Source organism: Mustelus asterias, chromosome 8 (assembly GCF_964213995.1).
Source record: "Mustelus asterias chromosome 8, sMusAst1.hap1.1, whole genome shotgun sequence".
In the NCBI taxonomy this organism is placed as follows: domain Eukaryota; kingdom Metazoa; phylum Chordata; class Chondrichthyes; order Carcharhiniformes; family Triakidae; genus Mustelus; species Mustelus asterias.
In genome coordinates, this window is record NC_135808.1 from 90,573,573 (window position 1) to 90,600,671 (window position 27,099).

The 27,099-nt window shown below is 44.3% G+C and overlaps 1 protein-coding gene across 1 annotated transcript in view; it reads right to left on the reverse strand.

Moving 5' to 3' along the window:
• scp2a (sterol carrier protein 2a) overlaps positions 1 to 27,099 on the reverse strand; it is a 103,586-nt gene that overhangs the window by 37,555 nt on the left and 38,932 nt on the right. Inside the window, exon 12 of the mRNA XM_078218474.1 lies at positions 9,984 to 10,137. Within this exon, the coding sequence (XP_078074600.1) occupies positions 9,984 to 10,137 (154 nt within the window). The remainder of the gene's footprint in view (positions 1 to 9,983; positions 10,138 to 27,099) is intronic.

The following is a 27,099-nucleotide window of genomic DNA, read 5'->3' on the forward strand; positions in this document are numbered from 1 at the left end:
TAAAAGGAGTTAGATAGGGCCCTTGGGGCTAAGGCAGGGGTCTCCAAACTTTTCAGTACAAGGGCCACATCGTATATTTTACACATTTTCGGGGGCCAAAGAAAAAAAATTAGTTTTATAAATGAATGAATAAGTTTTATTTGGATCATCTTTGTAATCAGCATGATATGATTCAGAACAAAAGAGGGATGTGACAATTACAAAGAAACAATGCCGTGCTTACACTGAGAAATGATATATAATGAGTAAAAATGTCAAACATTAACAAATGCTCTGACAAAATAATCAACTACTTAACTGCAGATGAGAAAAGCAGGCTATTCATTTTTTAATTAATTTTATTTACTGAAATTTTACAAGTGTTTACTTGAAATGAGAATTTGCCCAATTTTGTGGCACACAGTAAGAAAAATAAACTCGCCCCAAGAAAGAACTTCAGTAAAACAAAGCAAAGAAATTCAAAATAAACTTGAACCATTAATAAAGGTCGAACAAAAATAAATTCAGTCTGCACCTTTCTACACAATTCTGGCAATTGGAGTTTTCAATTGTAACCAACAAATCATGACGTTTTGCACAAGATTAATGGGAATGATGGAACTGCTTTTTTAATTTCAAAATATTGCTGAACTGAGGTTTCAAGCTTGAGGAGCCAATTATTAGAATGGACTTCAAATGCTCATCAGATAAATTTGTTCGATATTTGGACTTGACATACTTCATGTTTGAAAATGTTTGTTCACACAGGTACGTTGTACCAAAAACTGATACAAATCCACAAGCAAATCGCTTCAAATTTGGAAACTGCTCAGGCTGCAAAGATTTATAAAATTGGATCAGATTTCCTTCTTTATACTTGTCTTTCAGCATGTCATCTGATTGGAGATCAATAATTTCCATTTGAAACTGACTTGGGAGTGTTTCAACATTGCAGCCAAATGCATTTTGAAACAGCTTTATTTCATCTGTGTTTCCATCAAGATGAGAAAATCGTTCCTAAAATTGTTTTGGCAAGTCCTTAATGATTTCTGTTGCAAATGAAGAAGGAAATTCTGCTTCACTTTCTTCATGAAATTTTTCACAACATGGAAAATGAACCAAGTTATGAACTTTCAGCTGTCCTTAAAATAGCATTAGTTTTGCCCTGAATGTCTTGACATGCACGAATAGATCACAAATCAAATTTATTTCACCTTGCAACTTCAGATTCAATGAATTCATATGGCCTGTCATGTCTGCAAAAAATGCCAATTTCCAAAGCCAGTCAGTGTTTGATAAAAGTGGTTCGGGTCGATTCTTCTCTGTGAGAAAGGAATCAAATTCCTCTCTGAGCTGAAAGAACCGTGATAGAACCTTTCCACAACTAAGCCATTGAACTGCTGTATAAGGCAAGTCACTGAACTCAGAATCAGTTTCTTTCAGAAAATCACGAAACTGGCGATGATTAAGCCAGTGAGATCGAATGAAATTCACTGTTGAAACAACAGGTTCCAGAACGCAAGACATATCCACATATTTTCCGCACAATGCTTGTTGATGGATAATGCAATGCAGAAACATGGGCTTTGAGAATCCACCAACCTCACAGGCTTTTGTGATTTGTCCAACCAAACCTTTCTTCACCCCAGACATGTTCTTTCCTCCATCAATTGTCACGCACTGCAGTTTATTCCACTCCAGTTATTTTCTAACACAGTTTTTTGCAATTCTTTGAAGATGTCTTCCCCAGTTACTCTGCTGTGCATGCTATGCACTGATGCTAATTCTTGTGTCACATTAAATTCACTGTCGATGCCACGGATGAATACTAGGAGTTGTGATGTGTCACACACATCAGTCGATTCATCAAGTGCGAGAGAATACAACTGAAAATTTCTTGCCTTGTCCGTAATTTGATTAAATATATTGCTTCCTATATCCTCAATTCTACGAGCAACAGCATTTGGCGCAAGACTGATGATTTTGAACAGATTTGCTTTTTCTGGGCATAACTTTTCCACTGCTTCCATTATACACTCTTTGATGAGATCTCCATCGGTGAATGGCTTTCCTCTTTTAGCCAACACATAAGCTAGTTTGTAACTGGCCCTGGTTAAAACTTCATTTTCAATTATCTTCTGCATAAAAAAAGCTTGTTGAGAAAGCAACCTGCGTTGCATTGATTCAAATTTTTCCGAACGCTGTGTTCCTGTGAATTGGGAATAACTTGGTTCATGTTTGGTCTCATAGTGCCGACGTACATTGTACTCCTTCAAAACTGCAACAGTTTCATTGCATATGACACACAAGGCTTTATCACCTGCTTGTACAAAGAAGTACTTTACACCCCATTCTTCATTAAACAGGCGGCACTCACTGTCCACTTTTCTTTTCTTTTTTCCTTCCATAACTGAATTGGTCTGAATTGCCGCCATCATTGTCATTGTTCTCGCTCATTACAGACAGATGGAGCTTAAGGATTGGATAAAGCAGCTGTCACTCAGTCAATGCAGAGTGGCAATTGGATAACAGATGTCTCAATTGCTGATGCGTTTAATGAACTGTCAGTCACAGGACGGCAGCTCTGATTGGACAATAGTCCGGTAAAGAGGGCGGGGATTCCCATGGGTCCATCAGACACCGGGGTTCCGGACGCGGGAGTGTTTTCGGCAGCGGGAATCCCGTCCCGCCCCACTGGCTGCGGGCCAGATGTAGCCCGCTGGCGGGCCGGATGTGGCCTGCGGGCTGTAGTTCGGAGACCCCTGGGCTAAGGGGATCAAAGGATACAGGGGGAAGCAGGAACAGGTTACTGAGTTGGATGATCATAATGAATTACTGAGCAGGCTTGAAGGGCCAAACCCTACTCCTGCTCCTCCTCCTATTTTCCATATTTGTGAAGAGGATGCAAAAACGCTTTAGGATTTGGATTGTCCCTTGAGGAAAGGTTAAATGGAGTGGAACTTTACTTCTCATTCTTGCAAACTCTAGTAATAATCTCACTCAAACATACAACATTTTTACAGGGTTCGACGGGGTAGATACTGGAAGGATGTTTCCCTTGGCTTGGCGGGGGGGAAGGCAGCGGGGTGATCTAGAACAGAGGACGTAGTTTCAGATGAAAGGTAGGCCATTTAGGACTGAGATGAGGAGGGATTTCTTCACTTAGAGGGCTTTGAACCTTTTGAATTCTTGGTCCCAGAGGGCGGTGGAGGACCAGTTGCTTAGTACGTTTAAAACTGAGAGTGATATGTTTCTGCATATTAAAATATCAAGGATATGGGCATAATGCAGTAAAATGTTATTGAAGCACAAGAGCAGCCTTGACCTCACTGAATGGGGAATGGGTTGGAAGGGCTGAATGGTCTACTGCTACTCCTATTTCTTATGTTATGTTCAAATAGCCAACACAAGCCCAAAATGAGACATTTACTGGTTTCCATGGATGGAATACTCAAGGTATGTACATAAAATAAAGCTGTAATTAGTAAAACTTATTATTTTTTGTACATTGCAAATTCAGCAACTAGTCTTCAAATGAGATTAAGTTCCTGCAACAATAATAGAACTAGTTTCAGTGTTTTCTTTTGTTATGTTCAGGGCTCCAGCAGCTCCAGCTAAGTTAAGCACTCCCACCCTCAGCTTTACAATACTTGATGCCCCAATGTACCTCAGCAACCCAATACTTATGGCTGAATTTCCATCTTCGGGACACAACTTGCACTGCTCCCACAAACATTGAATCATAGAATCCCCACAGTGCAGAAGGAGGCCATTCGGTCCATTGGGTTTGTACCAACTCTCTGATAACCCCATACAGTTATCCCGCTGATCCCCCTAACCTACACATCTTTGGACACAAAGGGTTAACTTAGCATGTCCAATCAACCTAACCGGCACATCGTTGTCCAAATTCAGGAGGAGGATTCTGGATGCAGATTGAAGCTACATTTAGGTTTGGGCTCATGTTCAAGGTTAGAACATGTCCAAAGAGAAGGAGGGTTCCTCCTGTCCTCTGCCCATAAAGGCATCAAAGAGCACAGCACTCACAGATGAGCCCAGATATCAACCTGACACATTGCTGGAGGTAACCGTCACCCTTGGAGCCTAAGTACTTGCATTTGCTCCAGTGCTCAAGAAGAGTCACATTTGACTCAAAACATGAACAATGTTTCTTCCTCCACAGATGCTGCCAGACCAGCTGAACTTTTCCATTACTTTCTGTTTTTATGTCAGATATCCAGCATCTGAAGCATTTTTGTCCTGTTTTGTTGGCAGAGACCTGAGTAGCTGTGGCACTGATGGTAAGGATGTGAGAAAAAACAAGAGAACCAGAAGGATCTTGGTGTGCATGTCCAAAGACCCTAGCAGGCAGCAGGACAATTAGATGGTTAAGAAGGCATATTGGATACAGTTGAGACGGTTCAGAGAAGGTTCATTAGATTGATTCCAGGGATGAAGGACTTGTATTATGAAAAGAGATTGGGTAGTTTAGTCCTATACTCCCTGGAGTTTAGAAGAGAGGAAATCTAATTGAGGTATATAAGATGCTAAACGGGGTTGACAGGGTAGACGTGGTGAGGATATTTCCCCTTGTTGGAATTCTAGAATGAGAGGCTATAGTTTTAGGCTAAGGGATGGCAGAGTTAAAACGGAAATGAGAAGGAATGACTTCACTCAAAGAGTTGTGAATTTCTCCACCCCAGCGTGCAGTAGATGTCAGAACACCAAACAAATTTAAGGAGATAAGATAGGTTTTAATTAATGGCTGGATGAAGGGTTATGGGGAGCGGGTAGGAAGGTGGAGATGAGATAAATCATGATCGGGGCTGAATTGCTTGTTCCTGCTACAATTCTTATGTTTTTATCCCATGACAGAAATGGTTATTAGAGTTGAGAGAGTAAGAAGAAACTGCAAATACCCAGTAGTTCTGTAGAAGAGATGCAATTCGACTGCATGCATTTAACTGAAGATTTGAATTCCAATGGAATTTAAATTCCAGAAATGTGCGGGTTAGGTTGATTGGCCATGATAAATTGCCCCTGAGAGTCAGGGGGATTAGCCAGGTAAACGCATGGGGAAAACGGCCTGGGATTGTTGTTGGTGCAGGCTCAACGGGCTGAATGGCCTCCTTCCGCACTGTCGGGTCTGTGTGATTCTAATTATATCAACTCCCACTGGCACATTTCCTGTTTATAACTGCAGAGTTGATTTGCCAGTATCAGGTCAATTGATCTGAAGTTACAATTGTGAAAATCTGATTGCAACCAACACAAGTGTTTAGAATGTCTGTACGTTGGCATGCAAGAGAAAAACATATATTGCAGATTTTACTGAGGAGAAGAGAAATCAACCCATGTAAAATCAGATCGGAGATGGCAGAGCCCGAGGCTTGTTGATCAGAAACGTTTGGCTTGCATCATTTTGTCGGAGGTATCCAATAAAACCCCATCATGGAGAAAGCCTCAAGTAGCACTAGATCCTGCCCTGACTGTATGCTTGAGGCTACGAGGGGAGAAATCAGTCAGGTCGTGATTGTCATTCAGTGTCAACCCTTGGAAAATACATCCAAATACATTTCCTGTGCAGACAGGACTGATTTGGCTGTGCTGCCTGCATTAGAATTTTCTAAAAGCCCTTTGCCAAGGGATTGTGAAACTTTTCAAGTTAGCAGTTATCACAGCAGTACAGTTGGCCGTCCAGTTTAAGTCCAATCACAATGCATGTCTTGTCAAATAGCCAACACAGGCCCAAAATGAGACGTTTACTGGTTTCCGTAGATAGAATACTCAAGGTATGTACATAAAATAAAGCTGTAATTAGTAAAACTTATTGATTATATTGCAAATTTAGCAACTAGTCTTCAAATGAGATTAAGTTCCTGCAACAATAATTGAACTATTTTCAGTGTTACTTGTGAAAGACTTTAAGCTGATGGGTAACACTGAATCGCTGACATTTTCTGTCTGTTGATATTTTCACCTGGTCTCATGGGCTTTACAACCAACTTCCAGGCCTCAAAGATACCATGAGCTAACACCAAACTTGTTGATCTAAATGTGGAAATTCAATGTATTAGCCTCACTTAGTTGAATTATGAATTAACCTTTTCTTCTTTCTTTCTTGGGCGGCAGGATGGCACAGTGGTTAGCACTGCAGCCTCACAGCGCCAGGGACCCGGGTTCAATTCCTGCTTCGGGCCACTGTCCACATGGAGTTTGCACATTCTCCCCATGTCTGCGTGAGCTTCCTCCGGGTGCTCTGGTTTCCTCCCACAGTCTAAAGATGTGCAGGTTAGGTTGATTGGCTATGCTAAATTGCCCCTTAGTGTCAGGGGGACTAGCTAGGGTGAATGCATTGGGTTGTGGGGAAAGGGCCTGGGTGGGACTGTGGTCGGTGCAGACTCGATGGGCCAAATGGCCTCCTTCTGCACTGTAGGATTCTATGATTTGTGTACAAACTGTCTATTGGCTGTAGTGTTTGCAGGGTGAAGTGGCTCGGATGAAACTGGTTTGGGGAATGTGATGCATAATTGAATCTGACAACTTCAGTTATTGTTTTGTTCAGGATTGCTGAGAGTAAAATCGAGAGGGTGTGGCAGGAGGAAAGCATTGGTGTAGAATAGAACTTGAAATCCACCATTTCAGCTGTAAAGCCAGGCAAAGTATGTTCCAACTCTGGCCAGGTTGAAGGCATGATGTGGAGATGCCGGCGTTGGACTGGGGTAAACACAGTAAGAAGTTTAACAACACCAGGTTAAAGTCCAACAGGTTTATTTGGTAGCAAAAGCCACAAGCTTTCGGAGCCTTAAGCTCCTTCTTCAGGTGAGTGGGAATTCTGTTCACAAACAGGGCATATAAAGACACAAACTCAATTTACAGAATAATGGTTGGAATGCGAATACTTACAGCTAATCAAGTCTTAAAGGTACAAACAATGTCTATTGGCTGTACATTGTTTGTACCTTTAAGACTTGATTAGCTGTAAGTATTCGCATTCCAACCATTATTTTGTAAATTGAGTTTGTGTCTTTATATGCCCTGTTTGTGAACAGAATTCCCACTCACCTGAAGAAGGAGCTTAAGGCTCCGAAAGCTTGTGGCTTTTGCTACCAAATAAACCTGTTGGACTTTAACCTGGTGTTGTTAAACTTCTTACCAGGTTGAAGGCACCCTGTTTGATATCTGATATTATTGGATGAACTTTCATTCAGGCTAATATCAAGTACTTTCCACATAGCTGAATGGGTGCAGTTCTAACAACACTCAGGAAGCTCGACACTATCCAAAACAGCCCACTTGATCGGCACCCCGCCCCCACCTTAAACAGTCACTCCCTCCACCATCACTAGTGTGTTGAGAGGGTCCAAGCAGTTGCTGAAGTCAAAACCAAGACACAGAGCTTTTCTTTATCGAGGGATATTGTTGACTTTGTTGGGTCTCACAGCTCTGCTCAGATACACTGGTTAATCTCTATTTATATACTCCTTTTAATGATAACAAATGATCAATAAAATAAGCAAATTAAAGAGGGGTGACAGACCCTGATGGGACACTGTAACTAACACAAAATGACAAAAGAATCTTAACGAATGCAAATAAAAATTTCATTCTCACAGGTGATGATGCACTCCAGCCCCTGCAGTGCCACTGGTCACAAATCTCCAAGTTGTATGACTTGAACAATGCCCTTCACCTGTGTATTCTAGCAATATAATTAGCTCAGTGGAGACCCTGTGCACCATTTACAAGATTAACTGCAGCGACTTGCCAAGCCTCTTTCAAAACCTGTGACCTCCACCCACCTAGAACAAGGGCAGCAAGACGCATAGCAACACCACCACCTGCAAGTTCAGCTCCAAGTCACACACCAGCCTGACTTGGAGCTAAAATTGTCCTTTCTTCACTGCAATTTCCATCCTAACAGCACTCTGGGTGTACCTACACCACAAGAAATGCAGCTGCCCAAAGAAGACGCCTCACCACCAGCTTCTCAGGAGCAATTAGGGATAGGCAAGTTCACATCCCAAGAATGAACTAAAAAACCCTCTCCAGCTGTGGCCATATTATTAAATGTGGCGTACAAACTTTGCTTTCCATCCTAGCAATTTGCCCCAATTCTCAGCTTCAAAAAGAACTATTTTGACTAACACCTGGGACTTCTCTAACCAATAAACAGCGCTACAAGTTAGAGTCACAACATCTTAAAGATAAGGCAGAGCAATGACAGAGAAGGAAGTAAATCCTGTACCTGAGATCCCACTACCTCACTCAAAAATCTGTGGGTCGAGAATCAACCTGTACAGTCACCTGAATGGCCATGGCAAAAACTCTCAGCCCTGAGTAGATGAGTAGAGGGACAGCCAGTTCAGCGTGCGGCACGGTGGTTAGCACTGCTGCCTCACAGTGCCAGGGACCCGGGTTCGATTCCCAGCTTGGGTCACTGTCTGTGTGGAGTTTGCACATTCTCTCCATGTCTGCGTGGGTTTCCTCCGGGTGCTCCGGTTTCCTCCCACAGTCTAAAGATGTGCAGGTTAGATTGATTGATCATGCTAAACTGCCCCTTAGTACCAGGGGGTCTAGCTATGGTAAATGCATGGAGTTATGGGGATCGGGTCTGGGTGGGATTGTGGTCGGTGCAGACTCGATGGGCCAAATGGCCTCCTTCTACACTGTAGGATTCTATGATTTTGCTACAGCCCACAACTCAAAGCAGTGTCTTGCTTGTGGGAAACCGGCAGGAATACTCCAACACCTTGCATCACAGAATGGTGGGGCAGAAGATTTTCCATTCACTTCCTTTGCAAACCTTCAGCCAATAAGAACAGATCTGATCACTTAATGGGAACCTGTCATTTGGTCTATAAATGCTGAGAAAACCTTGCTTGCTTTATTTAGCCAGATGGGTAAGAGAAATTAATGGGAAGATGGACTGCTTTGTATGAGCACGACTACTTATTCTGAACACGGAGCTAAGTGACGGTGAAAGGAGCGGAGCCCTTTTTGCTAAAAATACACCCATAATATTGTGGGGCTGCTGCCCCTGGGGCAGTCCATAGTTGTGCCTCTTGCTAAAACAGTCCTGCAGACTCCAAGCGCTTTGCCGAGTTAATGATGTTGCTGGAAAGGCCTGTAGAAATTGAGATTGTGTTTATGGTAATGAAGAATCCCCCCCTTTTCTCTCCCCCTTTCACAAGCCCAAAAGGATGCCATCTGACAGTTAAAACTAATTTTAAAAAATGTTAGATTTGATGGTATAATTACTACACACATCAACTTGATCTTCATTCAAATCTACAGTGGCAAGAACTGCTACCATCTCACAGTGGCTATTCATTTTTCTCCAACAGACTAACCTCAGCAACATTTTATTACGTTATGACTTCTAGAACGCTTTTGTGTTAAAGCCCCATTGTTCCCTCAGGACAGAAATATTGCTTGATTTTGCTCCCATGGTCAAAACGTTTAAACATATGTTTAATGGCTGCACACATAGGAGCAGAAAAATATCAAACCTCTCCATACAAGAATCATGTGTAAAGTTGCTGTCAGGCAGTAGACAAAGGAACAGGCTCAAATGCAGCCAGCAATCAACAATCCTGCTCGGTTTTACCCTCCGCAGTGTTAAGATGGGTCAAAACTGAACTTTTTATTTCGGGGCACAATACGTTTGGACAAAGCCAATCGTAGTGGGTACGTAACCGCGGAGAGACACGACCGAATGTAACCCAGGTAATTAATATTAATCTCATTCATCACCGGGGATAGATAAAGCAGCTTTGTCTGGTTCAAGTTCTTGAAAATTAAGATGCCTGTTTGTACACAGGAACCACATTGTTCCAATCTGTCCCCCAGCTCGATTCGCAGTGGTGCAGGCATTTTCTAAATGTACAAGTTGAATATTAATGTGGGATCTCGGCCTAGCATATTCCAAAGATAGGCATCTGCATTGTGCTGCACTTTCAGTTTGCCAGGTCTCCCTGGGGAACAACGAAATATTAACTCACCTGGCTGCTTGTGGAAATCCCATCCTGTATAGTGTCACTACCACAGCACCACCAAGCCCGATATTATGCTGCAAGGCGACCTTTGCCCCAGGAACTTGCCTCTTCCTGGCTTCCCCTCTCAGCTGCCAGCACAGTTCAGCACACTGGGCCAGGCCTGACAATCAAACACAGATACCATCGAGTTTTAAAGCTATCACATTCAAACTCACTGCCAAAAACAAACACTTTTCAGATTAAAGAGACAGTGGATATTACACTAATTTAAATATCAATATGTACACTAGTATCTATATATATATATTATATAATTTTTATACATATCTATATTATATGCAAATCATAACAGGTTTGTGCTGTACCAGATTATACTGTCAATATTCCCAGCGTTCCCATACAGAATCTGGAATTGGAAGAAATTGCTTCCAAATTTTGGGGCGGCATTTTCTGGCCGCGCTCGCCCCGAAACCGGAAAATCCTGCCCGAGGGCAAAGGACCTTTCCATGGTCCGCCCCTCGCCCGCTCCGATTCCCGTGGCGGGCGGAACAGGAAAATTCACCCCTAGGTGTCTGATAAATAGGGTTGGCCTGGAGTCACTTCAGCAATTGAAGATCAATTTCCAGGACACTGCTGTCTGCAATTCTAGAGAAAAATCATTGGGACATTAAAACTGATTTGATTTTCTTTAGAATTTCTACTTAGAAAAACTATTGTAAATGGGAAGATGGGGAATGGGGGTGGGGGGGGGAATGGGGATGGTAGAGAATACCTGTTTGGCTGACAGTCAAGCATCATCCAAATGGGTAAGGAGTCATTTTGCGTTCATAGAAATCATAGAATCCTACAGTGCAGAAAGAGGCCATTCGGCCCATCGAGTCTGCACCGACCACAATCCCACCCAGGCCCTCTCCCCAGATCCCCACATATTTACCCACTAATCACTCTAACCTACACATCCCGGGACACTAAGGGGCAATTTAGCATGGCCAATTAATCTAACCCGCACATCTTTGGACTGTGGGAGGAAACCAGAGCACCCGGAGGAAACCCACGCAGACACGAGGAGAATGTGCAAACTCCACACAGACAGTGACCCAAGTCGGGAATCGAACCCAGGTCCCTGGAGCTGTGAAGCAGCAGTGCTAACCATTGTGCTACCGTGCCGCCAATTAGTGTACGTCACAAGGATGGAAGCGTTGACCAACGAACGACTGCAGCATAGACAAGTCATAGTGGGCGCCACGGTAGCACAGTGGTTAGCACTGCTGCTTCACAGCTCCAGGGACCTGGGTTCGATTCCCGGCTCGGGTCACTGTCTGTGTGGAGTTTGCACATTCTCCTCGTGTCTGCATGGGTTTCCTCTGAGTGCTCCGGTTTCCTCCCACAGTCCAAAGATGTGCGGGTTAGGTTGATTGGCCATGCTAAAATTACCTCTTAATGTCCTGAGATGCGCAGGTTAGAGGGATTAGCGGGTAAAATATGTAGGGATATGGGAGTAGGGCCTGGGTGAGATTCTGGTCAGTGCAGACTCGATGGGCCGAATGGCCTCTTTCTGCACTGTAGGGTTTCTATGATTTCCATGATTAAAGGAATATCTTTAATCAATGTTGGCAACCCTATTGGCAAAATCAATATGACCAAAATTTGCAAGCTTTTATCCACTGTCCTAAAGCAGACTTGGGCTTGACTAAGCCAAGGTGTGGCTCATGTGTCTGTTTCAGATTTAAACATTTTCAAGCAGTTTACTTAAAGACGCTGACTGAAGAATATAGGGGGGAGTTTTCCTGTCCCACCCGCCACGGGAATTGTAGCGTGTTGGGGGGGCTGACCACTCATAGGTCCTTTGACCTCAGGCAGGGTTTTCCGGTTTTGGGACGAGCGCGGCCGGAAATGCCGGCCGGAAATGCCCACCCATAGATCTGAAAGTTTAACTTGGTGCTCTTCTTCACGGAAGCTGACAAACTCACTGCATATTTCTGCTCAAAGCCCTATTGTCGAGTTCAATACCAGCTTGAACCCTGGCTTGACAATCATCCCCCAAAATAACATCACGTTTCTTTGCTACTTTTCCACTCAGTTTAAGTATTTCGTATCAGCAGAGCCGTCAACATGAAAGAAAGATTAGGATTGATAATTGATCAGCAATAGTGACAGACTGTAGCTTTACTCACAGTTAACCTGGAATTTTAATTACAGTTGTTAATTAATTGCTAACTTGGTCTGTTTCTTTAAAGCCAATGCTCTGCCACACCATTTGAGAAAGTGGCCTGAGAAAGTAAATCCAGCTGAGTGTAGCTGCTTGAGTTAATCAAATAGAATACATTTCTGACTCTATATCTTGTTCTCTCTTTTTGTATCTATAAGTGTGAAACATCTAGGGGGCGATTCTCCCATCCCGCTGCACTGATATTTTAGCGCTGCAGGCCAGAAATTCCAATGGCGCCGGATCCGTGGGATCTGCACTGGGTGTCCCGCCCCGATAGTGTCTCCCAGTGTCAGATTTCCAGCGGTGTCAGTTCTGCGCTGGAAATGCAGCAATGCTTAAATTATTTAAATAAACATTTATATATATTTTAAGTATAATTAGTGGGCCTGGGACTGAAGTCTCCAGGCCCACTAACATCTACCCCCCCCCCCCCCCCCCCCCGCGCCAGAGTGGTTCACTCCAGCGGGGATTATTATAGCTCTCCACTTTCGGGTAGTTGGCGGCCCGACCCCACTGGAGTGAAGGGGAGGCCATCGGGGTCCCCCCAGAGGGTCGGGCAGCAGGGAAGGGGTGGTGCCCTCCTGGGCATTTACACCCTGGCAGTACCCCCAGCACTACCCAAGAGGCAAAGTGTCAATGCTCAGGGGGCACCTTGCCACTGCCCATCAGGCCTAGGACAGTGCCAAAGGGGGTGGGGCAATCGACGAGGGTGGGGGAGGGGGTCCTGCTGCCACTCTGCATTTTGGGATCGAGCAGAGGGAGGGAGGCCAACAATTGGGGCTTGGCATCGGGGGGGGGGCGGTTGAGACTGGCCCAGGCATGCATGAGGGGGCCAGCGATTGGGCCTTGCCGGGGGGGGGGAGGGTTAGAGAACCAGCATTGCGGGGGTTGCGGGACTGGCCAGCGATTGAGCTGGTCGGCAATTGGGAGGCCAGCAGACAGGAGCCACTGCGCATGTGCTGATATCGGTGCTGACAGATCGGCGCACGCGCAGTGGCCCACTCAGCGCTATGCCGCCGGTCTTCTGGGCGGGAATAAGCCCCACCCACTAATTTTTTATGTGATTTACACTGGTGCTCCCTGCAGTGCATAGAGTGTGGGAGATTCTTCTCTGAACTCCCACTGAAAAAAACAATGTGATTTACTCCAGTTTTCACGCGAATTCGACACTTAGAATTTTTTGGGGAGAATTCTGCCCCTGGAGTTTTAAAGATGCACATTCCAGAGAAGGTATTTTGGACCTGAACTGAACACGGAGTGTCAATCAGGGTCAGATTGCCATTCCACTCCTAATTTCTTACCTCAGACTCCTTTCTCACCAACCTTCCGCCTCAGGCCGGGTGAGAGTTGCGTAGTGTGATGTGCTACTGGGGCCTTGCTGTTGAGGCCAACAGAGTCAGGGAGCATCGCAGCACAGGAGGCCACACTCCCTTTTTTAAGCCACTAACTGTGTAGATCAGGGAAGTTTAAAGGCCCAGCCATTTTCAAGCCAGGGAGATGATAGGTTTGATTGGTAAGTGGTCCAGAGGGTGGGGATGTCAGGCAGTGCAAGATGAGGAGGTGGGGGGAGTTTGGGTGGGTGTACAGTCAGTGGGAGGATGTACAGTCGCTGGGAGGATGGTGTGCAGTGACAAAATGGTGCAGTCAGTGGTGGGTGCGCTGTTAAGGGGATGGAGAGTAGCCAGGAAGCAGACTGTTATGGCTTGGGTCTGCAGCATTTCGCAAAATGCTTCCATTTGCCGCACTTGGTTACAGAGTTTGCCAAACGTCAGGCATCTCGTTCTGCTGCAGGGTGTGTCCTGTACTGCGCAAACCTGTTTCCCGCCATAACTCTTTGCTGCTTCTTCCTGACTGCTCGTTCAGCATACGGATGCTGATGGCAGATTCCAAGGTAAAACCCTGCTCGCGAGGCATCACTACGGACCCCACACACAATGCGATCACTCACCAACATTTTTATGTCTTTGGGACAGCATTATACTGAGGTTAATCCATCTTGGTCCAGACTTACACGTTCTGTAGCATCAGGTTCCAGAAATGATGGAACATAAAGACCTATTCAACTGCGACACCAAAAGTTTAAAAGTTAAAGTTTATTTATTAGTGTCACAAGTAGGCTTACATTAACACTTCAATGGAGTTACTGTGAAAATCCCCTAGTAGCCACACTCCGGCGCCTGTTCGGGTACACTGAGGGAGAGTTTAACATGACCAATGCACCTAACCAAGACGTCTTTCAGACTGTGGGAGGAAACTGGAGCACCCAGAGGAAACCCATACAGACACGGGGAGAACGTTTGGACTCCGCACAGACAGTGACCCAAGCCGGGAATCGAACCTGAGATATGTAATCAAAATACTCGCACACTTTGTCCTCTAGAACCTGGTCAACTGGACCAACCTGGTCAACCTAGACCACACATGACCATGACAAATTAGTAGCTTATATGGCTTCCTCGGACGGTGCTGAGTTTGTACGAAATTGGCGTCACCTACTGCAGGTACCTGAACCACCACCATGAACCCCCACCATTCTCCATGCATCCAGCCTGTAATTCAAGCCCTCCACGCCAATGGAAATGGAGACTACTCCAGAGACCAACGCTGCAAGCCCTGCAGCCTTGTGCACCACAAGGACACTGGGTGCAATTCACACTGAAGACGCCAACCCAAGGGAATCACAACCACCAACTGGTACAATCGCACACTCAAGAGCTCCTGAGCCAAACAAATCCAAGTTCAAGGACTACGTTATGAAGTAGGCTACGAATGTCCTTTGTTTTACAACAGTGGAAGAGACATGATGGGCAATGCACCAGCTGCTGTAGCCAATCAGCATTTTGCACCTTGTAAATAGTTATGTAATGTTAGCCCTGTTTAATTTTATATGCAGTGTAAGTAGTCTCACAACACCAGGTTAAAATCCAACAGGTTTATTTGGGTAGCACGAGCTTTCGGAGCGCTGCTCCTTCATCAGGTGAGTGATGAAGGACTCACCTGATGAAGGGGCAATGCTCCGAAAGCTCGTGCTACCAAATAAACCTGTTGGACTTTAACCTGGCGTTGTAAGACTACTTACTGTGCCCACCCCAGTCCAATGCTGGCAACTCCACATCGTAATTTTATATGTAGAAACAGTTATACCTTATGTCTGTTCTACTACATTGTAACATCTCAGTACTACTGGTTGTCCCAACTTAAATGGGAAAGATGTAGATCGGGTGGTTATATAGATGCTGGAAAGACACAGCTATAAAAGGGGTCATGTCTCAAGAGGGTGAGAGTTCTCCCAGAGCATGGTCAGAGACACAGCATATAAGAGCTGCTCAGTTACATTAATAAACATCGACTGTTGTTAGTTCCTGATCACCAGTTACTGGAAGCCAATACTTTCACACCCAACATTGATGAGATGATCCAACGCTGGATCAGTTGCCTATTCAGCCTTTTACAAACTATAGCAGCGAGTGTTTGACAACAAAGACCTCCACAAGTCAACAAAATTCTTCATGGTCAGAGCAGCTATCATCAGTACGCTCCTGTACTGCAGTGAGGCCTAGACTGTGTATTGATGACAGGTAAGAGTGCTGGAAAATTCCATCAGCAATATCTCCACCACATCCTTTGGCTTCAATGGGAAGAAAATCAAATAAATGCTAGTATCCTTCTTGAAGCCAGTTCCACAGATATTCAGACAAAACTCCTGCAAAATCAGCAACAAAAATAATGGCTGACCATTGTGTCCACCCCATTGAAATCATCTGATTGGCTAATCCTGTTTTCTCGACTCCCAAATAGCCCATGTTCCAGGGAAGGACAAAGAAAATACTTCAAGGAAATTCTCAAGCTCCTTAAAGCACAACAGCATTGAGTTTAATGACTGGGAGAAGCTTGATCAGCAAACTGGCCACAACTTGTCCACTAAGCTCCATCATGCTTTGAATCCCAAAGCCTTAATCTTGAAGCAAAATGATAACAGAGAAGGAAAGAAAAGGAAACAAATCCTGCACTCTGAATCCCCAACCTCTTTGTGGGAAGTCCTGCCCCATGTACCCAAAGATCTTCAGTTGAAAATCGGTCTTTCGAGTCACACGAAGACCCATGTCAGAAACTTGCAACTGTGAAGCCGATGAGAGATACAAGGTGTTATTGAGAAAGACGGTTGGAGGATATTGGTGAACTAATAACTGCAGTGTCATAGAGGTACACAGCACAGAAAAAAGTCCTTTAGCCCATCACGTCTGCACTAGTCAAAGACAAACCACCTAACTATTCTAATCTCATTTTCCAGCACTTGGCCCATAGCCTTGCGTTACTTGGCATCGCAAGTGCACATCTAAATACTCCTTAAATGTTGTGAGGGTTCCTGCACCCACCACCCTTTTTTTTTTGAGTTCCAGACTCCCACATCCTCTCTAAATTTCCTGCCCCTACCTTAAATCTATGTCCCCTAGTTATTGATCCCTCCACCAAGGGGAAAAGTTTCTTGCCGTCTACTCTATCAATGCTCGTCATAAATGTTATGCATCTCAGTCATGTCCCCGTTCAGTCTCCTCTGCTCCAAGGAAAACAATCTCTCTTCATACCCAAAATTCTCCAGCCCAGTGAACATCCTGGTAAATCTCCTCTGCACCCTTTCCAATGCTATCGCAGTGTATGACAATCAAATTCAGGATTTTTTTCAGTCTAGTAATAACAGCAGTGTGGGCTTTCTGAAACAGTGTTTGTGAAGGAGCAATGATTTTAAATCACATGATAAATGATGGAAGGAATTAGCTGGACCTGAAGGGCAGCAGGAACATTACTAAGGCTGACAGCTGTTCCTAATATTGTCCGCGCTACTGATTCTATATTTCCTCATAAGTCGGATATTGGAAAAAAGCAGAAGATCTTTGGGGCCTCAAGATCAAAATTATATGTATTTTTGTGAAATAGCACATACAAGATTCGTTACGTAGAATTATTTCTGTACTCGTAACATGAAAATAATCATAAATCTGGAAAATTATCTTAGCAATTTGGTTTTAACTGATAATACAAGCCATGTTTTTGAATGATATACAACAGATGGGACAGAAAAATGTTGATAAAGTAATTTATTTTTCAGCTGCATAATTCAAATGATATTCCATCCCCCTTCATTGATGAATGGTCTCATACACCTGCCAAATATATACATAGTTATTATATATAATACGTGCGTTCACAATATCTATTGGGAATATGAATTCCTAATTTTTACCAGCTGGCTTAACTCTGTCACAGAGAAAAGATCAGAAAAAGCAAACATATTTCCATTTTAGGAAATTACATTGAATTTGACAACATAGAAATCAGCCAGTCACCCAACAGCTCTGTGCTTAGGCTCCAAACCTGCCTCCTTCCATCATACTTCACTTCATCTCATCAACATATCCCTCTATATATTCTCCCTCATATGTTCATCAATTAACTTGAAACAAAATTCTATTTTTGAGAGTTATCCTTTTACTGCCACATCGACAAGTAAAGAACATTAATTTTTCCACGTCCCTGATTATCCTGGAGGGCCTGGCTCTTACTAAAACAAAACAAAGAACTATATCCAATTTCTTCTTGAAATCACACAATGTTTTGGTAGTTGAGGCCAAAGCATTGGGTGATTTCAAGAAGAAATTAGATGTGGCTCTTGGGGCTAAAGGGACCAAGGGATATGGGGGGAGGTGGGATCAGGATATTGATCAGCCGTGATCAAACTGAATGGTGCAGCAGGTTCGAAAGGCTGAAAGGCCTACTCCTGCTTCGATTTTCTAAGTTCCTCTGTAAAAACACCTGTAAGTTCCTGATCGAGAGCGAATTGACAATATGAACATATAAAAGTCGAGAAATGGATCTCCGTGTGGCAAACATGTGAAACTATCTGATGCAATCTTCCCTGCTACATCCTGCACTCTCAGGGAACTATTCTCTTTGAGATAAATGATGATCTTAGGTCCTGGCTTTGTGGCTAAGATGATGATGGTGTTGCTGATGTAAGCCAGAGAACATAGTTACTGTTTAAGAACAGGAGTGTTTATGCCATAAAGGGGATCTCATCCGTTCCAGTTGAGTATCTGGACTATACAGGAACATTCCAAGTTCAATCCTTTATTGAGTTAGCCGATCATAGTCAGCTCAGTGATTAGGAAAAGGAAAATATTTTGGATTTCCTTGCTATCCAGTGATTTCTGCTGGAAATGAACATTTTAAATGTTGGGTTTAGACAGGTTCAAGCTCCCTCTCTCCCATGATTGGAATCACCTAGTAACAGTTCGCATCAAAATTCAAAACTGAGTATTGCAACTTGAGTAATTTCAGAATTTTTGGGTTGGGAAATCAAAACATCTCCTAGCTATATAGTGATGTAGCTACTAAATCCATTGCATATTAGGAGAGCACTTGTTCTTATTCCATATCCTACTTTCCAGCCCACTGCAACAAGAACTGAACTCTGCTAGAGTAGTTCCAGTGATGCCAGGAACCTTCTAGTGCCTTACTCACTGACCGCAAATAGTATCAAAAGACCACCATTAGATTGGAGAACATCTGTTACTGTATTCTACTGAAGATGATGGCTTCTGGTCAAGATTTTTTAAAAGTTGTTGTTATGCTTGAATTATGATATTTTAGATGCATTCCCCTGTTAGAATTTAGCTGCTTTTCTGACTATATCTGTATGCACAATGTGTAGAAAAATTCAAACTAGGGACAATGTTAAAACTCCATTTCAAAATCTATAAAATGCAGTAGCTTTTACTGCGCCTTCTGCAATTTGTAAAATAAAATAAAAAGAAATGACCTCTGACTGGCAGTTTTTTCATCCTCTGTTAAAATCTTCCAGCCGATAAATTCTCAATAGTAAAATTATTGGTCACTGCTAATATGGTGACCATATGGGGCGTTTAAAAAAAGATTAATTTCCTGTTATGAAGTCAAACAATATGCTTTCCAGATGGAGTTTGATGTAAAATGTTCGGAGAAGACTCAAGCTGGTAAAATATGAAAAGCAAATTAATCAGAAGCAGTGGGGTGGTTTCTACAAATATATAAATGAGGATGTAAAGTCGGGGGGGGGGTTAAAAAAGACGACACGTTGATTTGCATTTAGTAAGTTACTTTCATGAAGTGGACACCTGTCAGCTTGCAAGTGAAAGTTTAGTTTGGTTTTGAGGCTATTAACGCGATATTGAATTTTCATAACCTCGAGGAATGTTGAATTCAATCAACATATGGAGAGAATGTACAAATTAGCTTAAAACAAATAGAAATCAGCGAATTAATATGTTAATAAAGCACTGTAAATCTATTATTCATAGAATCCCTACAGTACAGAAGGAGGCCATTCAGTCCACCAAGTCTATACTGACCACAATCCCACCCAGGCCCTGGGACCCAGGGAAAGCACCTCATTTAACCCATATTTCTTCTTCATTTTCCTCTTTGTACATGAAAATACAACTTTGGAGACCACCATTTATGAACATTTGACACAGCATTTCTTTCTAAATTCAACCGTGGGAGTTTTCAATTTTGAAAGTAAAATATTCTGATGCCGTAAAGATATATTTTTAAGAATGCTGCAAAACCCCTGAAGTATGACTTTAGATCTGGAGCATCTGAAATTTTGGGCAAAAATGTACAGTCCATTCAGAATTGGCACAACTTCAATAACATGGTTTAAGCTGTACTTTAACACTGTAGTGTATGGTATGTTAATGAGGGCAGGAGGTTTCTGCAGAAGTTTTATGGAAATCACTGGAAAAATCAGGGAAATTCAGGCTTGGCGTTAAAAACTCTCTCCCATTTTCTTCCTTCATGTCTTGAAAGTGGTGACTGATCTTAGAACATAGGCCGCGATTCTCCCATCGCGACCCGCAACGTTTCTGGCGGGTCGCGGTGGGAGATGCGCATCGTCGGCCTTGTACCGGGATTTGCGCAAGCGCTGGGAACGCATGCGCATCTCCCAGAGCCAGTGAACAGTCGCCGGTCAGACCACACTGGAAACCGGCGGGAAGGCAGGTAAGTAACTTGAATCTTTAAAAAAAAAATGTTTTAAATATATTTTAATTATCAGGAACTTTCGGGTCCCGATTGAATCTCCCACCCAGCCAGGAGTACTTAATTTCGGTGGGGTTTAGACTAGCTTCCCATGTTCAGGGAGCTAGCGGGAGACCCCGCCGGAATGAAGGGGAGGCAATTGGGGCCCCAAACGGCAGTGCCAAGGGGTGGGGTCTAGGAGCAATCGGTGAGGGTGGGGGGTGCCGCTGCTACTCTGCAGACAGGATCGGTCTGGGATGGAGGGCAGCGATTGGGGTGGGTGGGGTGTGGTCTGCCAGGTGGGGCTTGCCTCCCGGGGAAGGGGGGTGTCTGCCGGGGTGATCACCAATGCTGGGTGCGGGGGGGTGGGGCTGGACATCGGAGCGCTCCGGGACGGGGGGGGGGGGGTGTCGAGGCTAGTTCGGGAATTGTCGTGGGGGCCGTGATCGGGCCGTTGGCAGGGCTGGAGGGGCAGCACTGCGGAGGTCCCGGGCTAGTCAGCAAACGGGGAGGCTGACAGATCAGGGCCACTGCCCATGCGCTGAGTTCCAGAACTGTCAGACTCTGGCATGAATAAGCCCCGCCCCCCTGGGTTTTTAATGATATTCACGACTAGGACCTCTGCAGTGCACAGAGTGCGGAGATTCAGGTGAGAAGCTGAACTGACAAACCAGTCGGGATCTAGAACAGTTTTCCCGCCAACTCGGCGCTTTTGGGAGAATCGCGGCCATGGTTTCAAATGCGTGCAGCCATTCAGTATCTCATTAAGTGGTCATTCTTTATGCGCATGTACAGGTCATGCCAATGATCTATTCAATTATATATCAGAGGCTGGGCCTGCCCTCATTTTTGGCAGTGACACAAATGTACCTTCCAGCAGAAATCACTGAATAAGCAACTCGGAGTATGAACGCTGGTTTAGCTTTTACCCCTAATATACCAGGGTTGCTGAGGACAACCATAACCCCCCCCCATCTTTACTGTCTGAGTTCAGCTAACTTAGCAGTGACCTCAAGAGAGCCTACTTTTCCCTTTCTTTGAACACTAACATGACCCAATCTTTCAGAAAAACATCACATGGAGAAATAATACGACAAAGATCGGATGAGTTAAAGGGACATTTTTAGAGACATTGGTCTCTGGAATCTGTATAATGTGCGTGGTTATTCTCAGGTTCCACCGGCTGATGGGTTCCAGCAATGGCAGTATAGCACAAGATGTTAAATATTTATAGAGAAACAGGCACAGTAGTCTTATTCATAAAGAAGCTAAGCTACTCTATTTTGTCTTTGGAAAGTGTCAGACTCCTTGATAGGGAGGGAGAAGAGGTAAATTTCTTCCAGAGTTTTGATCTTCATGTCCTTCACCAAACACCCAAGCTTAGTTACTGGCACCCACTCCTTATCTTCAGCCTTTCCACCACGGCCTCTGCCCCGGCCCCTACCGCGGCCTCGGCCTCGCCCACGGCCACCAGAGCCAAAGCCACCGCGGAAACCTCCTCTATCACCGGCGTCGTCCGCCATTTGGTGATAGTTTTCAGTCAGAGGCATGGTAGCACAGTGGTTAGCACTGCTGCTTCACAGCTCCAGGGACCTGGGTTCGATTCCTGGCTCGGGTCACTGTCTGTGTGGAATTTGCACATTCTCCTCGTGTCTGCGTGGGTTTCCTCCGGGTGCTCCGCTTTCCTCCCACAGTCCAAAGATGTGCGGGTTAGATTGATTAGCCATGCTAAAATTGCCCCTTAGTGTCCTGAGATGCGTAGGTTAGAGGGATTAGTGGGTGGGATATGAGGGTAGGGCCTGGGTGGGATTGTGGTTGGTGCAGACTCGATGGGCCGAATGGCCTCTTTCTGTACTGTAGGGCTTCTATGATTCTAAGTGTCAATACCCAAACCTTACTGAGCTGATAGGGTGTGCAATCAGAATTTAGTTCCCAGCCAATAATCGAAGGTGGATGTAGGATCACTAATAACAGGCTGAAACAAGCATAGCTCAAATCCAAGAGATGGTCGCTTCTTCAGTCAGAATACATTTCAGTTTTTCAAACTAGGGGATTGTAGAACTGGCAAACTAACCCAGTGGATTTACAATTGTCTTTATATCAGTAGACCTGTCAACTGGAAGCAGCAAAGGTAAATAATTTCATAGCAACTCTTGCCTTTTGAGCCATCCAAGTTTGAATGAAGCCCAAACAGATGGGATGAAAGACTTTTTTTCTTGGACAACTTTAAAGAGAGAAAAAAAAGAGTTGAGCGAAAAGAGTTTGGCAAGTTCCAGTGCAGTTCCCACTGGACACCAAGCATAGAACACAGAATACAGTAAGTTGCAACTTGTACTCGACTGGAATATCTTCCTCTGCAAACATTCATAAAATAGGGAAAAATAACCAGGATTGGGATTGAAAACAACAACAAAAATCAGGTACATTTGGAAATAGATTACAGACTGTTGTATTAGCCAATATAGCTGGGGTTGGGGAAGGAAGGGTATCAGACCTGGTTGTCAGGGCCCGGTGGGGAAGGGGAGTCAGACCAAGGGAGTGGGTGCGCACGGTGGCACAGTGGTTAGCACTGCTGCCTCACAGTGCCAGAGACCCGGGTTCGATTCCCAGCTTGGGTCACTGTCTGTGTGGAGTTTGCACATTCTCCCCGTGTCTACGTGGGTTTCCTCCGGGTGCTCCAGTTTCCTCCCACAGTCTGAAGGACGTGCTGGTTAGGTGCATTGACCCGAACAGGCGCCGGAGTGTGGCAACTGGGGGAATTTCACAGTAACTTCATTGCAGTGTTAATGTAAGACTTACTTGTGACTAATAAATAAACTTTAAACTTTAAACAATGCAATATCGCCAGCGAAACATAACTCTGTTTCTCTCTCCACAGATGTTGTCTGACCTACTGAGTATTTCCAGCATTTTTTGCTTTTATTCAATATGTTGTGAATTCCAAGCTCCAGGGCTCGGAATAAAGATGGAACAGCATTGCCCAGGAAGTGCAAACTTCCGATGGGCAATTGCCCTGCACTGGGAAACATCCAAAAATGCAAGTTCAATTGCAAACTTCGGATGGCTCTGACTGTTACAGCAATAGTTACCCAGAAAAGGTTAGATGAATTAAAACTATTTCTGTCTTTTGGTAGTTATTTTCCAGACCCACCGATTACCCAATCCTTTGGATTTCCCCCCAGTCAATCCCCCCACCACCTCCTCACCATGGGAACGCCGACTACCGCCCACTCCCCTCCTCCCTGCCAGCAGGACACAACAGCCCCCTGGCTAGCACAGCGCCCCCACCCTCTCCGTCCATCACCATCCCCATGGACTCTCTCTCCCTACTCCAAGGGATTCCATGCCCCCACAGGAGTCTCTACCCATACTCTGACTAACCCCACCTCCCCAACGGGAACTCCACCTCCGGGTAAACCTCCCACCAGTCCCAGTCAAGCCCGTCTTCAGCACCCTCCCCCCATAGCAAGGCATGACTGCCTTAACTGGTCACTTAAGAGCCTTAATTGGCCGAGGGACAGAAAGGTCGTGACCGTCACACCAACCCTGACTGAATTTGGGTGGGGAAGACCGGTGAGCATTATATTCCACCCATATGTACAAAAATGTACGTATGAATACTGACTGACCTGTTGAAGACCAAACTAGAGGCAGATCTACAGTTAGTGGGTCCTGCATTCACCTTCATTTCAGGGCCTCTGGACCTCCCCCCTTAATCTCCCAACCAACCCCGCCCCACAGAATGCAAAAGTGGAAGCCACAAAATGAGGAAAAATGTGCACAGTTCAACATGACAAGTTGTCTTTTTGCCAAGCTTCGTCCTCTTGCCTTGCCATGACTTCTTACTCAAGCCACAACTCAAAAGGGCAGAACAGTTTCTAAAAAGCCATTGATCATGTAAGAAATTGGGGTGCGTACATATACACAAAGCTTTTAAAGAAAAGCCACAGTTCAAAACTGGGTTTTTTTGTCCAGATTTTCTTCTTGAAAATGACTGCTTCGTCATCTGCAAACTGGAGAGCTGGCCAGCCTACTCTTATTTGGCATGAATCCTCTTTCCATACAAGAGGCTGAGAGGTTACGAAACAAACAAGTTAAACCCTCCTCACTTTGGGGAGTTTTGGTCTAGTAATTGCTCAATTTGTTTTTCCATACTTCTCAAAACAGAGACAATGATATCTTACTGCATTTTCGTTGGTGGCATGTGATTTAAAACTCAGATACGACAAGTTGTTAATCCCTCAGACCGGCCTGCGGTGGATGTCTTCTGGTGCAATGGTAACGTTCCTACCTCTGGGTTAGAAACTGTGGGTTCAGGTCCCATGCCAGGACTTGCTGGCCATGAAAGGACTGTTTATGATGCAGCTCAGCAGACTAATAGTCAGCCAGCTCCAAATCCTTCCCGGCTATTACCCAAGGGAAAAGTGTGCATGAAGATGTGCTTAAAAAAAAACTCTCTGCTGTGCATTTTGTAAAGGCTGAGTTTGGTGATGCTGCAACTGCAGAGGATGCTCTTCCTGCACATATATCTGCACTGCCTGTGATATCAAAGCCAGTGTCTGATTTTTAAGAGCTTTGGCTGTTAAAATAACAGGTCTGCAGAAAAGCTGAGGCAGATGTATGGAATTTCCTCTGGATTAGGTGCCATGTCAGAAACCAGTCAGTAAACTTTGCTGCACATTAATTCCCACGCGGCAAAAAAATGTTCACCAGCTTAAGCAATGTCATTTTCTGCATTAGAATTTTGCAAAATCTGATCTAAAGGCTGCCTTGCTTGTTGTGAGATGCAGTGTTATTTTGGCATCCAGATAAGACCGCAGCTCGCAACGACAAGAAATGGGAGCACTGCCAGGCGAGGCTTGAGAGAGGGCCAGCCAGGGCTCGAGCTGGCGGAGGGAATGGACCAACAGCAGACATATCGTGCCGGAGAGAGGGCTGAAAAAGTCTGTACTGGCATTGGCTAATGGATGCTCACCATAACATCAACGATGGGAAAATGTGTGCAGGTGCAGTGCAAGTCAAGTGCATGTGCGCAACTGTTCCTGGTGCCTGGCTAATAGGTGCCTGGAGTTACAATGATTTGAAAGAGACTCAGCAACAATTTTATTTTGTAAATTGGCACTTACCAATTCACTAATACAGCTTGTGCATTAGTGGAGATGCAAGAAACGATATATTTCCACTGGACAAAACTTGCCTGGAGAAGGATAATAAACTTTCCTTGTATTGAAGTCAGAATGGTGTGTAACTTAAAGGTGATGGTAATTCCAATGCTGTTGATGGTGTCCAGTTATGATCAGCATTATTTTAAACAGCATCAGAACATATTTATTGTAGGTTACAACCCATGATAGAATTAGATGAAAGTTGAAAAAAATAGGGCTTGTGTGTCATCTGATCAGAGTGTGTAAAGTTTAAGAACAATTTTCTGTGGAATGCACCCTTTCAATTTGCCTATAACATTTGCCTATAACATTTGTTTAATGCATCAGTATGTCACATTAACTCAAGAAGCTAATCTACCAGCAACCCAGGTAACCTTTCAAGTTCTCAACAATATTCATTATGCCTTGGTCAGAACCCATTGGGAGCAGTGTGTTCAGTTTTGGACACCTTTACCTCAGGAAAGTTGCATTGGCCTTTGAAGGGGCGCAGTTCAAAGTCACAGAATGACACTGGAGCTATTAAAATTTATTTTATTTTATTTAATTATTAGTGTCACAAATAGGCTTACATTAACACAGCAATGAAGTTACTGTGAAAATCCCCTATTTTGTTCAAGAGATGTGAGAATCACTGGCTGGGCCAGCACCCATTTCTCATCCCTAATTCCCTTGAGGTGGTAGTGGTGAGCTGACCTCTTGAACCACTGCAGTCCATCTGGTGTAGGTACACTACAGTACACAGAAGGAAGTTCCAGGATTTTGACCCAGCAACAGTGAAGGAACGGCAATATAATTCCAAGTTAAGATGCTGCGAGATCTGGTGGGGAACCTTCAGGTTGTGGTGTTCCCATGCATCTGCTGCATTTATCCTTCTGGGTAGTACAGGTCATGAATTTGGAAGGTAGTGTTGAAGGAGTTTTGGTGAATTACAATGGAGCATCTTATATATGGTAAACACTGTTGCCATTGTGCGTCAGTGGTGAAGGGAATGATGGTGAAAGAGGTGCCAATCGAGCCGGCTGCTTTGACCTGGATGGTGTCAATGAGTGTAATTGGAACTGCATCCATCCAAGCAAGCAGAGGGTGTTTCATCACACTGGTGGACAGGCTTTGGAGAGTCAGGAAGTGAGTTACTTGTTACTAAATTCCCAGCGTCTTACCTGCTCTTGTAGCCACAATATTTAAATAACTGGTCCAGTTCAGTTTCTGGTCAATGGTAACCCTAGGGTGTGGATAGTAGGGGATTCAGCAATGGTAATGCCATTGAATGTCATGGGGTAATGGTTAGACTTTCTCCTTTTGGAAGTGGTCATTGCCTGTTGCCCGTGTGGCACAAATGTTACTTGCCACATACCAGCCCAAGCCTGAATGTTGCCCAGATCTTGCTGTATAGAGACATCGACTGCTTCAGGAATTGTGGAGTTGCAAATGGTACTGAACATTTCATCAGTGAATATCCACATTTCTGACCTTATGTTAGAGGGAAGGTCATTGATGAAGCAACTACAGATGGTTGGGCCTAGGACACGATCCTGAGGAACTCTTGCATTAATGTTCTAGATCTGAGATGACTGACCTGCAACAACCATCTTTCTTCATGCTAGCTATGACTCCAACCATAATAGAGGCTAAATTATGAGGGTATACATTTGATTTGCATTCCCTTGAGTAGAGAAGATTGACATATGATCTG